This window comes from Coregonus clupeaformis, chromosome 17 (assembly GCF_020615455.1).
Source record: "Coregonus clupeaformis isolate EN_2021a chromosome 17, ASM2061545v1, whole genome shotgun sequence".
Lineage (NCBI taxonomy): Eukaryota > Metazoa > Chordata > Actinopteri > Salmoniformes > Salmonidae > Coregonus > Coregonus clupeaformis.
Window position 1 is genome coordinate 68,791,321 of NC_059208.1, and position 12,938 is coordinate 68,804,258.

Here is a 12,938-nt window from a genome sequence, read left to right on the forward strand (position 1 = left end):
CGCTGCTGTAGTTCTCTTTCACCTGGATGATGTCAGGGCAAGGGGCTCAGATAGGACGTGCGACCATTTTGAAGTATGTTTGTCCTGAACACGTTAACACTGGCTGGTCGGTGAGCCGTTCCCAGACAAACTTCCCCACGATGACCCACCCGAGGTCGAGTCGCTGTGCATAAGGAGTGTCGTGGGGCCCATTGATTTGTTCTCGTACCTTGTGTACCCTTAAGATGTCTCGTCCTAAGAGCAGGAGGATGGGAGCGTCTGGGTCCACAGCTGGAATTTTGTCCGCCACTGGTTGCAGATGGGGATGATGATGCGCAATGTCTGGGGAGGGAATCTCCATTCTATCGTCTGGCATCATGTCACACTCTATCAGAGTAGGGAGAGTGAGCTGCTTGTGTCCGTCTATAGACTCCACCATGAAGTTGACGGCTCTCCTGCCTGAAGTCTCTGTTACCCCAGAACAGGTCTTCATGGTGTATGGAGCAGAGTTGTCATTGATGTTGAAGAGATTGAAAAACTCTGTCTTGGCCAGAGATTTGTTGCTCTGTTCATCAAGTACTGCATACATTTTGACAGCTTTCTCTCTTTTCCCAGCTGGATAAGCTTTGACTAGGCATATTTTTGAACATGATCTTGGATTGGCTGCCTCACCACAGATCTCGGTACACTTTGAGGTGACTGATAGAAGAGCATCTTCACCTTGCTCCCCGCCATGCTCTTTCTCTGCTGTAGCGGTGTCTATCGTTGAAGGAGCTGGACCTGGATGCAAAGCAGCAAGATGTCTGTCGCTGTCACACTCGGAGCACTTGATTGACACCTTACAGTCTTTAGCTCTGTGCTGAGTTGACCCACAACATCGGAAACAAATGCCATTCTCTTTGAGATATGATTTGCGCTCATCTAGGGTTTTGTATCTAAATCCGCGACACTTTTTAAGAGGATGAGGCTTGTTATGTATTGGACAGTGATGGTCAGGGCTTTCAACCTTTGTCTTACTGGGTTTGGTTTGGTGGTCTGAGGGCTCAGATGACACATCTGTTTTGTGTACAGTCACAGGTGTCCTGCTGCTGTACCTGACAGGTTTCTCACTTTTCACAGACACCTGGGTAGTTGAGGTGTAGAGGGTGAAGCTGGGGTCGTTTCTAATTTTCGCCTGGTTCCTGATGAATCTCGAAAACGAGAATGGTGGGAATGCTACCCGATAGTCCTCCTTGTATTTGGATCCCTGTGCTATCCATTTCTCTTGTAAACTGAATGGAAGTTTCTCTACTATAGGAGTTTACCCCACGAGATGTGTCCAGATAAGCGAGGCCTGGAAGGTACCCTTCTTCTTTAGCACACTCCAGTTCGAGAAGAATGTCACCCAGTTCTCTTAGTTTGTGATTGTCTTTGTTAGACAGTTTTGGAAATTCATCAATTTTCTTCAACAGTGCATTCTCGATCACTTCGGATGTACCATAGCACTCTTCTAGTCGTTGCCAGACCATGTTAAGCCCTGCTGTTGCATTGAGAATATAGACAGATCTAATTCTCTTTGCTTGCTCAGACGACTCTGCCCCTAGCCACTTGGTAATTAGATCTAACGCTTCCCTGGCTGATAGATTCAAGTCTCTGGTCGCATTGAGAAAAGATGCTTTCCATGCCCAATAATTTTCAGGACGATCATCAAACTTCAGGAGTCCGGAACTCACCATCTCACGGCGCAGGAGGTACTTGGTGAGTTCTGGTGCCACTTGTGACTCAGGGAAGCCTTGTGTCGGTGACTGGAAGTGGGTTTGTTTTCCCTTTCCACCATGCTGCTTTTCATTTCTTTTGTACGGAGAGTCTCTGCTCATGCTCCGTTGTTTGCTACTTTCTGGATTGTGGCCTGTAGCTGGGTCAACACTAAGCTCTTGTGTCTCTACTTCAAATGGCATTTCAGCAAAGTAGGGCCTAGCATGTTGTTGCACATACTCACAAGTACGTTGGACTGGACTTAAGGGCTGTGTCCCTGTGTTGAGTTCTCTGTGGAGCTCTCTGCGTTCAGACTCTACAGCTTCTTCAAAGGCTACAGCTTCAGCCAACGCAGCAGCAGCTGTTCTCTCAACTTGGAGAACATATAAACTTGCATCCAGTTCCGCTTTTTTGTTTCATCATAGAAGCTTCCTTTTCAGCATAGGAGACTCTAGCACGCGCTGCGTCCGCCTTGGCACGTGCTTTGATGGCTGCATAACTCGCCGTTGAGGATCTGCTTGACTGTTTTGATGACCTTGATCTTGTAGACTGAGACTTGGTCTCAATATGCTGAAGAGGCTCCTCCATCTCTCTTACTCGCTCCTCTTCCTCTTTCTGTCGAACACTTGCCTCTGGTTGCTGCATCGTAGACTGCTGGTCATCCCTAGGATCAGAGGCTTTGTTGGCTAATGAACGTAGAATCATAACCACCACGTGCGATTATTCTTGTGCTTGAGCCCGCCGTGACGATGTTTTTTTTCACTATTCTGCCCTGGAATTGCGTTCCCGTGCAAAACTAGACAGATAGCTAACAACTGAGTCTTCAATAAAACTTCCAAGGCGTGACTTTTCTTGAACGAATGTATTGAAAAACGTTTATGTTGTGAAACTGCAAATACAGAAAATAATATACTTTAGTATTCAATTCACATTGACATACTGTAGCTGTACATTATACATTTCAAGTTGAAGTTGCATAAATACAAAGCAAGTGCCAAGTTACCATATATCTGGCATGACGACAAACCAAATAGATAATTACTCTATGAGTAACAACTAGCCAACTCCTTTCATTACTCTAATAATGTACAAACACCTCTGTACAATAACAAAGCATATTACACTAGAAACAGTAACAAACTATAGTATGTTTTACACTTCTTTTACATGACGCACGAGCAAACTAATACAGCTAACGGCATCCATGAAAGTCAATGCAATTTGCGTGAGTAAATGTAACCAATTAACATTGATAAGTAAGCAATTCTGTCAATAACAATATTATCATCACTTGCAATATGCTTGAATTGAACTTACAAACAAATATTTTCCGAGGCTGAAGCGTAACAAGAAATAGTTGCACTGAAAGAACTGTACAGTAGCGTTGTTTCTAGCTGCTTGTCTGCGTGCATAATAACAACTTTACTTCCGGGTTTTTGTACATAATTCTAAGTACCAGAAAGCTCCACTAGGGGGCGCTAAACACCATGGAACACAATGAAAGTCACTCTTAATCACTATAATAAAATACATCTGTTACCTTCTAACAAGATGGCAGCACAGTGGCGTTTGGGACACAGATAAAACTCTATAGGCCTTTCAGTTCCTTTGACATTTTGCTGTTTGCTCTTTACAGCTGTAGGCCTACTTCATATGACGGTTCACATGTAGTCTAGATGTGTGTGTGAACACTGGACAAAAATATAAACGCAATAAATTTCAAAGGTTTTACTGAGTTACAGTTCATATAAGGAAATCAGTCAATTGAAATAAATTCATTAGGCCCTAATCTATGGATTTCACATGACTGGGCAGGGGTGCAGCCATGGGTGGGCATGGGAGGGCATATGCCCACCCACTAGGGAGCCAGGCTCAGCTAATCAGAATGAGTTTTTCCCCACAGAAGTGCTTTATTACAGACAGAAACAAAAATATTTCAGCTCATGAAACATAGGATCAACACTTTATATGTTGCGTTTATATTTTTGTTCAGTGTATAAAGATATACTAATCAGTTCTATTCCACTCTACTCTCAGGTGTTGAATGGCTTTGCTCTGGTCGTCACGGCTGGTGGCACAATCTTCTATGCATCCTCCACCATCCAGGACTACCTGGGCTTTCACCAGGTAAAGGCTCTTTCTACCTCTATAACTGGTATTTCACCAAGTAAAGTGTCTCTTTTTACCTCTATAAACGTAGTCTGGCTGACACCAGCTCTCAAAGTCTTCCTGACTTGAGAGTCTGGAACGGCTGCTTTGATGTGTCGGCACGAAGCATCGATAATGAAGAGGCTGTGCCCTCAGACTTCAAGGTGGCACCGTACGCTGGTTGGAAATCCCCATTTAGAATTGAACTAATCATGATCTATTGTTTTACATAGGACCACCCTTCCGCTTCCAGCCAGCCCTTCCGGGATAAGCAAACACACGCTGTAGCTAGCTAGCTAGCACAAACCTTCGGAGTTCGGACGTTGTTTGCCGCTAACATGATGAATAGGGCGCATAGATCATCACACACATTTTCAAAACGTTATAAAAACCCTTCTACACTAATACTAGTGACATATTGGAGGACTGCAACCTGTTAAGCGTTACGATCTTGTGGCTAGCAAGCAGCAACTAACATTATCTAGCAAAGCTGATGTTAGCTAGCATTGTTCAGCCAATAGAAAGCCAGGCGGCTAATAACATTAGCTTGCTATCAACTCGAAATCGGCTAGCTAATCAAATGTATGTTTTAGTTATAAATTAACTAGTTAGCTAATTATAGGCTGAACATTTTCTTACCCCACTAAAGTTATTAATTTGGATGTCCTCGGTTTACATAGTAGGGCAATGACGTGAATCACTCATGCATTCTAGCTAGCTAGCTAGCTACTGTGCTACCCATGTTCACTTCTGGCAAGTTTCCTCCCTGCCCCCTAATTTTGCATGAACATGAACTACCCTAAACATTAATAGATTACAAAAACAAGATCAGACTACAGCCAGTATGACCAACAAAACCAAAAGAGATAAATGAATCATCTTTCATCAAGTCAACCTACACAGAGACCAACTGCAATTGGACAATAGAACAAATGGGTCTGAGCTTGCTTTATGCAGGGTGCGTCGTCTAGTATACACCTGTAATTAAACAGTTATTAACACAGTATATGTCATCACTATGTTGATAGGTTCATTTCAGTCAATAATTTGGAATGAAATGGTCTAGGTAGCCTAGCCAGCCAGTGTATTTGTGACACACCTCATATGTCAGTCGCGGACGGCTGGCTTGGGTCTGAGCTTTTCCGTTGTCTGTCTTCATCCACAACACCCAGGTACTACCTTCTTCATCTTCTCCGCGTCCTACAGCAGGAGAAGTGGAGAGAAGAGAGAGGTGGGGAAAGGCGTGCTGGTTCCAGTATCTCAGAAACGGCCGCCCTCCTGGGCTTTTCATGGACGACATAGTATAGGGTTAACCGAGAATGATGGTGCAACAAACAACAAACATCCAGCCAGCTGTAGTCCTGTGGGCCAAAACAGCTTGTTGATGAGAGAGGTCGAAGGAGAATGGCAAGAATCGTGCAAGCTAACAGGCGGGCCACAAACAGACAAATAACTGATCAGTACAACAGTGTAGCGCCGAGCGGCATCTCGGGAATGCACAACTGTGGACGGACACATGAGAGAAAAAATGAAAAATGCCCTGCATATGGACAAAAATGTAAATCCAGTGGGAAAAACAATCACTTCTCTACGGTGTGCAAAAGTGCCGGGACCAGCAAGAGAAACAGAGTCCTGGCAATGGAAAATGCGTTGGCTGACTCAGAGAGCGGTGAGGATGTTCTCTGCATCACTAGGGCCGAAGTCAGAGAGCATCAACGTGGTGCAGGAGAAAACCACAGACTCCAATGCAGCTCTCTTTGCAACCATGCTGGTCAACAAAAAGTCCGTCAGATTTCAGCTAGATTGTGGTGCTAGTTGTAATGTTATCCCTGCAAACCTCATAAAAGCCAGTCACCTAGAGCCCTGCAGTCAGGTATTGGTGATGTATAACAAGAGTACTCTGACGCCACTGGGGAAGTGCACACTTAAAGTGCTCAATCCACGCAATAAGAAAACCTACCGAGTTGAGTTCATCGTAGTCAACAAGAATGTGCACAGGCCCATTCTAGGCAGTAAGGCTATTACATTTTACATTTTAGTATACGCTCTTATCCAGAGCGAGTGCATACATTTTTATATTTTTTTCATACTGGCCCCCCGTGGGAATCGAACCCACAACCCTGGCGTTGCAAGCGCCATGCTCTACCAACTGAGCTACACGGGGCTATCCAGGCAATGGAGTTGATTACTGTGCAGCATCACAACATCCTGGCCATCGATAAAACAACAGGATCCTGGACTAAAGAGCAAATTAAACAAGAGTACTCTGATGTATTCCAGGGAGATGGATGCTTACCCGGCAAACTGAAGCTGGAAGTGGATGAGCGAGTGGAGCCCGTCCAGCTGCCAAAGAGAAGAGTGCCAGTAGCACTATATAAACCACTCAAAGAGGAGCTCAGTGGTCTAGAGAAAATAAGGATGATAAAAGCAGTTGAAAAAAGCACAGATTGGATTAGCAGCCTGATCGTAGTGAAGAAACCGTCTGGAAAACTAAGAGTGTGCGTTGATCCGAAACCTCTCAACAAGGCGCTCAAGAGGAGCCATTACCCACTTCCCACTCTTGAAGACGTGCTGCCAGATCTGAACAGAGTACGTGTGTTCTCTGTTTGTGATGTAAAAAATGGATTTTGGCATGTGGAACTGGAGGAGGAATCCAGCTATCTCACCACGTTCTCTACTCCCATGGGACGCTACAGGTGGCTGCGCATGCCAATGGGAATCAGTCCAGCCCCAGAGATCTTTCAGAGGAAGTTGAACCAGGCAATGGAAGGTCTTCCAGGAGTCAAAATCATTGCAGATGACATCCTGGTTGTGGGAGAAGGAGACAACGATGAAGCGGCGAATCTGGACCACGACAAAAACCTGAAAATGTTCCTGGACAGATGCAGGAAGCTCAATATCAAGCTGAATCCGGAGAAGCTGCAGCTCAGGCTGAAGGAAGTGCCCTACATTGGCCACCTGCTAACATCAGAGGGGTTGAAAGTGGACCCAGGAAAAGTGACAGCCATCAAACAGATGCCTAGGCCTACAGATGTGCAGGGGGTGCAGCGCTTCCTGGGCATGGTAAATTACCTAGCCAAGTTCTGCAGCCATGCCACGGAGCTCTGCGAGACACTGCGACAACTAACACACAAGGACTCACTGTGGGAGTGGTCAGAGACATGAGCAGGCTTTCAATAAAATCAGGGATACCATTGCACAGACACCTGTGCTGAAATACTACAACCCAACAGAGCAGCTTGTACTACAGTGTGATGCTTCAGAGAGTGGGTTAGGAGCAGCCTTGATGCAGGGAGGACAACCAATAGCATACGCCAGCAGAGCCCTGACAGAGACTGAAAAAGGGTATGCACAGATAGAGAAGGAGCTGCTTGCAGTAGTGTTTGGCATGGAGAGGTTCCACCAATTCACATATGGACGAACTGTGGAAGTGCAGTCAGATCACAAGCCTCTAGAGAGCATCATGACAAAGCCTCTCCTCAGCGCACCAATGAGACTCCATGCTCATGAGACTCCAAAACTATGAGGTCAGTCTCCGATACGTTCCGGGAAAACATGTGGTTCTGGCCGACACCCTGAGCAGGGCATACCTCACAGAACAAGACAATAGAGGCCCTGTGGAGGTCGAAGTGGAATCAATCAATATGATACACTACCTCCCTGTGTCAAGCGAGAGACTAAAGCACATCCAGAGAGCCACTGAGCTGGACCGGGAGCTCCAGACACTGAAAAATGTGATCTTGCAGGGGTGGCCTGAAGTGAAAGGACATGTACCCTTGGAAGTAGCCATGTATTTTCACAACAGAGATGAGCTGAGTGTGCAAAATTATCTTCAGAGGTGAGCGAGTCGTTGTGCCTACTGCCCTCAGGTCAGAGATAATGCAGATAATCCATTCCTCACACATAGGAACAGAGGGATGTCTGAGAAGAGCTTGTGAGTGTGTCTACTGGCTAAACATGAATGCACCGCTGAGAACATACATGGTACAATGTAGCACCTGCACGGCATGGGGTATGAAGCAGCAGAAAGAAACGTTGAGGCCCCATGAAGCACCAAAGCGTCCCTGGGAAAAAATAGGGACTGACCTGTTCCAGTTCAACGACAGAGACTACATGGTCACAGTTAATTATCTCTCCAACTTCAGGGAAGTGGACCATTTGGAGAACACACAGTCGAAAACGGTCATTCGAAAACTGAAGACACACTTTGCACACTATGGGATACCTGACATCCTTTACTCAGACAATGGTCCCCAGTACTCTTCAGATGAGTTCCGAAGTTTCAGCAAGGCTTGGGACTTTACACACAAAACATTGTCTCCAGGATACCTGCAAAGTAATGGGAAAGTGGAATCGGCAGTGAAAACAGCCAAAAGACTGATGGCAAAAGCAAAGAGAGCAGGTGCTGACCCATACCTGGTCATGCTGGATCACAGAAATACCCCGTCACAAGGAACAGACAGCAGCCCTGCAATGGTGCTCATGGGAAGACGTACAAAGACACTACTTATAATGAGTGAAAATCTTCTGAGACCAGGGATGGCAAACTGTCAGCTGGAGAAGTTCAAAGAAAGACAGCAGAAACAGGCGAAGTACTACGACACCTCTGCTAAGGATCTCACAGAGCTGCAACGAGATGACAGGGTGAGAGTTCAGCCACTCACATGACAGAAACACTGGTGGCAGAGGGCCACAGTAGTCAGACCAGTGGAGCAAAGGTCCTACGAAGTGAAGACGGAACAGGGACAAGTCTTCAGGAGGAACAGGCGACACCTGAGGAAGAGCAGAGAAATACAGGAGGATTTCCCCACTGTTGAGGAGCCTGTAAACAGAGCACCAGCTGACACCAAGCAGGGGGCTGAACAAAACCTAGAGGTGGACGCTGCACCTCAACAAGAAGATCCAAACAACTCAGGTCAAGCACCTCCTGATGTAATCAACAGTCCCCACACAAGGTCTGGTAGGGCCATCCGAAGACCTATACACCTGAAAGACTTTGTGGGAAGGTAAAAATAATAAGAATTAATGGACAGTCAGAGACGGTAAACAAACATTCAGTTCACATTCCAGTTTATTGCAGACATGGACTACAAGCCAAAGTTAGATGGAGTCTGCCTTTGTTGTAAAAAAAAAAAAAGAAGAAAACAAAGAAAAAAGGAAAAAAAGAAAGAGAACATGTAGCAATATTGATGTTACTCATATTGATGTTACACAGGAAACGGAAACCAGTTGGGACTTACTGTAGGAATGTGTGGGTTGACAACATGCCTAGTAAAGTTTGCTTAACTATATATCTTTGTCTGTCGTGACTTCAACGCAAAGTATATTGAAACAACGTAGGTCATATGGACTTTATCCGCATAGATTCCGACGATTTTGGAACTTTATAGGACTGAGGCCAACATCTCTCACTGTCTTCCCCAACCAGCTCTCCCGACTTCCGAAGATAAGGTATCATGCGCTCTCCCATATAGCGTTCTTGTCTTCCTCCACAACCACCGCTCTGAGACCCAGGGCTGTTGCTTCGCGGATTTGATCCTTCTTCCACCACAACCTATAGCGGGAACACGACTGTCAGGATTGGAGGCTGTTTTCCTAGCTTCTTGAAGACAAGAACTAGCTAGCGAGCTGGTAAATGAGGCTTTTCCCAAAGCCCGTTGGCAAGACCACATCCTCCCCTTGAACAAAGGCTCGAAACGCTTCAAGTTGCTCTTATTTTTATGTAATCCCTAAATTGGTCGTTACTATGTGGCAGTGTTGTCTCAATCTCCTTTTTAGAAAGCTCCATCACAGTTTTTCTCCCCACAGTTTTAGTTAGCTAGGCCAGCTAGCCTAACTTTAGCTTGGTTTGTTTACGGCTCTAGTGGGGGCATGGCAAATTGATGAGGAAGCGTGGGGGGCATTGCGGCATGCAAATGCGTGCTTATGAGAACCAATCAAAGTTGCTCAGTCGCTCAACATTTTAGCTAACCTCCCCTTTTATAAGCCCGAGTTACCAGACCAGTGAGTCACAGCCATAGAGATAGATAGATGACTCGTCGTGGATATAACATTTTGGCATGGACATTGTCATGAACTCCTCATTAAAAGACCTATAACTTTTTGCTTTATGTAGTGTTTCACTTTGAAGAAACACTACGCCCCCATTTCCACCATGCTTCCGCCATTTTAAAGTAGTCAAAGTCACTTTATGGAACGGATATAAAGATGAGTCCTCTATATCTATGGTCACAGCTCGCTGCGTAGTCACGTGGGTCCCGCATCAGCCAGGCTACTATAAACGCCCCTTGAGTTTTAAAGCTACCCCAAATTAATGGGAAAGATAAGCACTGAATAAAACCAGGAAATTAGGCTAGGTGGTGCTCATCTTTTCCATTCATTTGGGATTGAGTCAATGGCATAGAACTGGATCTACATAACTGATGACATGGGAAGTGGTTTCATTACATTTACATTTACATTTTAGTCATTTAGCAGACGCTCTTATCCAGAGCGACTTACAGTTAGTGAATACATATATATTTTTTTTATATACTTGCCCCCCCGTGGGAATCAAACCCACAACCCTGGCGTTGCAAACGCCATGCTCTATCAACTGAGCTACATCCCTGCCGGCCATTCCCTCCCCTACCCTGGACGACGCTGGGCCAATTGTGCGCCGCCCCATGGGTCTCCTGGTCGCGGCCGGCTGCGACAGAGCCTGGATTCGAACCAGGATCTCTAGTGGCACAGTTTGCACTGCGATGCAGTGCCTTAGACCACTGCGCCACTCAGGCGCCACTTGACATTATCCCTGCACATTGTAAATATGGTACTGGAACTGACCCTGTATATAGTATGCTTACTTACTTTATCGTCTTCTTCTTATTTCTTATCATTACATCTCGTGTGTCTTTGTTCAACCTTGTTATTTTTAGTATTACATTGGTATTGATTACTGCATTGTTGGTGTTTGTTGTACTTTGCATGTGACATTAAAACTTGAAACATTAGTCAATTGATTTTGGGTTAAAACATCTGACTAATGTTGATTTATGAGTTGAATGTCAGATTTTGAAAATATTGCTTTATTTCTGAGTGAAATGTAATTTAAATATTGCGTAAGCAATGCTTATTTACTAGTGTCCATATCATTATTTCTGTTACCTAACAGTTTGCATGTGAAGTTACTAAGTTGATTGTGCTGGTATTTCCTCAACATGAACAGAAGCCAGGCCCTAAACAGATGCCAAGTCTAATAAGTCTGTTTGGGTATGGGAACTAAACACAGGTTGAACCTAAGGCCCAGTACAGAACATGTTTGCAGAGGACAAGTCAGGACTTGGATGCATGAGATAAGTGATGGGAAGAGGAAGGATATGTTGTCTAGCAACAATAGTGTCCATGTTTGCATTGTTTTCTTGTAGTTTACTAGACTTCTATTTTGATGATGGTGGATGTGTTTGCTCCTCAGTCGGACGTCGTCCATCAGAGTGTTTATGACGTCATCCATACGGAGGACCGAGCAGAGTTACAGAGACAGCTCCACTGGGCCCTCAACCCCACCCTCACCACTGACACTGGACAGCTGGTCTCAGGTAACCTCCAACCCCACCCTCAGCCCTGACACTGGACAGCTGGTCTCCAGTAACCTCTAACCCCACCCTCACCCCTGACACTGGATAGCTGGTCTCAGGCAACCTCCAACCTCACCCCTCACACTGGACAGCTGGTCTCGGGCAACCTCCAACCCCACCCTCACCCCGACACTAGAACTGGACAGCTGGTTACAGGTACCCTCCAACCCCACCCTCAGCCCTCACACTGGACAGCTGGTCTCAGGTAACCTCCAACCCCACCCTCAGCCCTCACACTGGACAGCTGGTCTCAGGTACCCTCCAACCCCACCCTCAGCCCTGACACTGGACAGCTGGTCTCATGTAACCTCCAACCTCACCCCTCACACTGGACAGCTGGGCTCAGGCAACCTCCAACCTCACACTGGACAGCTGGTCTCAGGCAACGTCCAACCTCACACTGGACAGCTGGTCTCAGGCAACGTCCAACCCCACCCTCACCCCTCACACTGGACAGCTGTTCTCAGGCAACCTCCAACCCCACCCTCACCCCTGCACTGGAACTGGACAGCTGGTTTCAGGTACCCTCCAACCCCACCCTCAGCCCTGACACTGGACAGCTGGTCTCAGGTAACCTCCAACCTCACCCTCACACTGGACAGCTGGTCTCAGGCAACCTCCAACCTCACCCTCAGCCCTGCCACTGGACAGCTGGTTTCAGGTACCCTCCAACCCCACCCCTCACACTGGACAGCTGGTCTCAGGTAACCTCCAACCCCACCCTCAGCCCTGACACTGGACAGCTGGTCTCAGGTAACCTCCAACCTCACCCTCAGCCCTGACACTGGACAGCTGGTCTCAGGTAACCTCCAACCCCACCCTCAGCCCTGACACTGGACAGCTGGTCTCAGGTAAACTCCAACCTCACCCCTCACACTGGACAGCTGGTCTCAGGTAACCTCCAACCTCACCCCTCACACTGGACAGCTGGGCTCAGGCAACCTCCAACCTCACACTGGACAGCTGGTCTCAGGCAACCTCCAACCTCACACTGGACAGCTGGTCTCAGGCAACGTCCAACCCCACCCTCACCCCTCACACTGGACAGCTGTTCTCAGGCAACCTCCAACCCCACCCTCACCCCTACACTGGAACTGGACAGCTGGTTTCAGGTACCCTCCAACCCCACCCTCAGCCCTGACACTGGACAGCTGGTCTCAGGTAAACTTCAACCCCACCCTCAGCCCTGACACTGGACAGCTGGTCTCAGGTAACCTCCAACCTCACCCCTCACACTGGACATCTGGTCTCAGGCAACCTCCAACCTCACCCTCAGCCCTGCCACTGGACAGCTGGTTTCAGGTACCCTCCAACCCCACCCCTCACACTGGACAGCTGGTCTCAGGTAACCTCTAACCCCACCCTCAGCCCTGACACTGGACAGCTGGTCTCAGGTAACCTCCAACCCCACCCTCAGCCCTGACACTGGACAGCTGGTCTCAGGTAAACTCCAACCTCACC

General features: G+C 46.9%; 1 protein-coding gene across 3 annotated transcripts in view; it reads left to right on the forward strand.

The window, feature by feature from the left end:
• Positions 1-12,938, forward strand: part of LOC121586940 (histone deacetylase 9-B) — a 154,972-nt gene that overhangs the window by 23,079 nt on the left and 118,955 nt on the right. For all 3 annotated transcript variants that reach the window (XM_041904011.2, XM_045226471.1, XM_041904008.1), the window contains exons 4-5: positions 3,751-3,840; positions 11,315-11,438. In XM_041904011.2, coding sequence (XP_041759945.1) covers positions 3,751-3,840; positions 11,315-11,438 — 214 coding nt within the window. The remainder of the gene's footprint in view (positions 1-3,750; positions 3,841-11,314; positions 11,439-12,938) is intronic.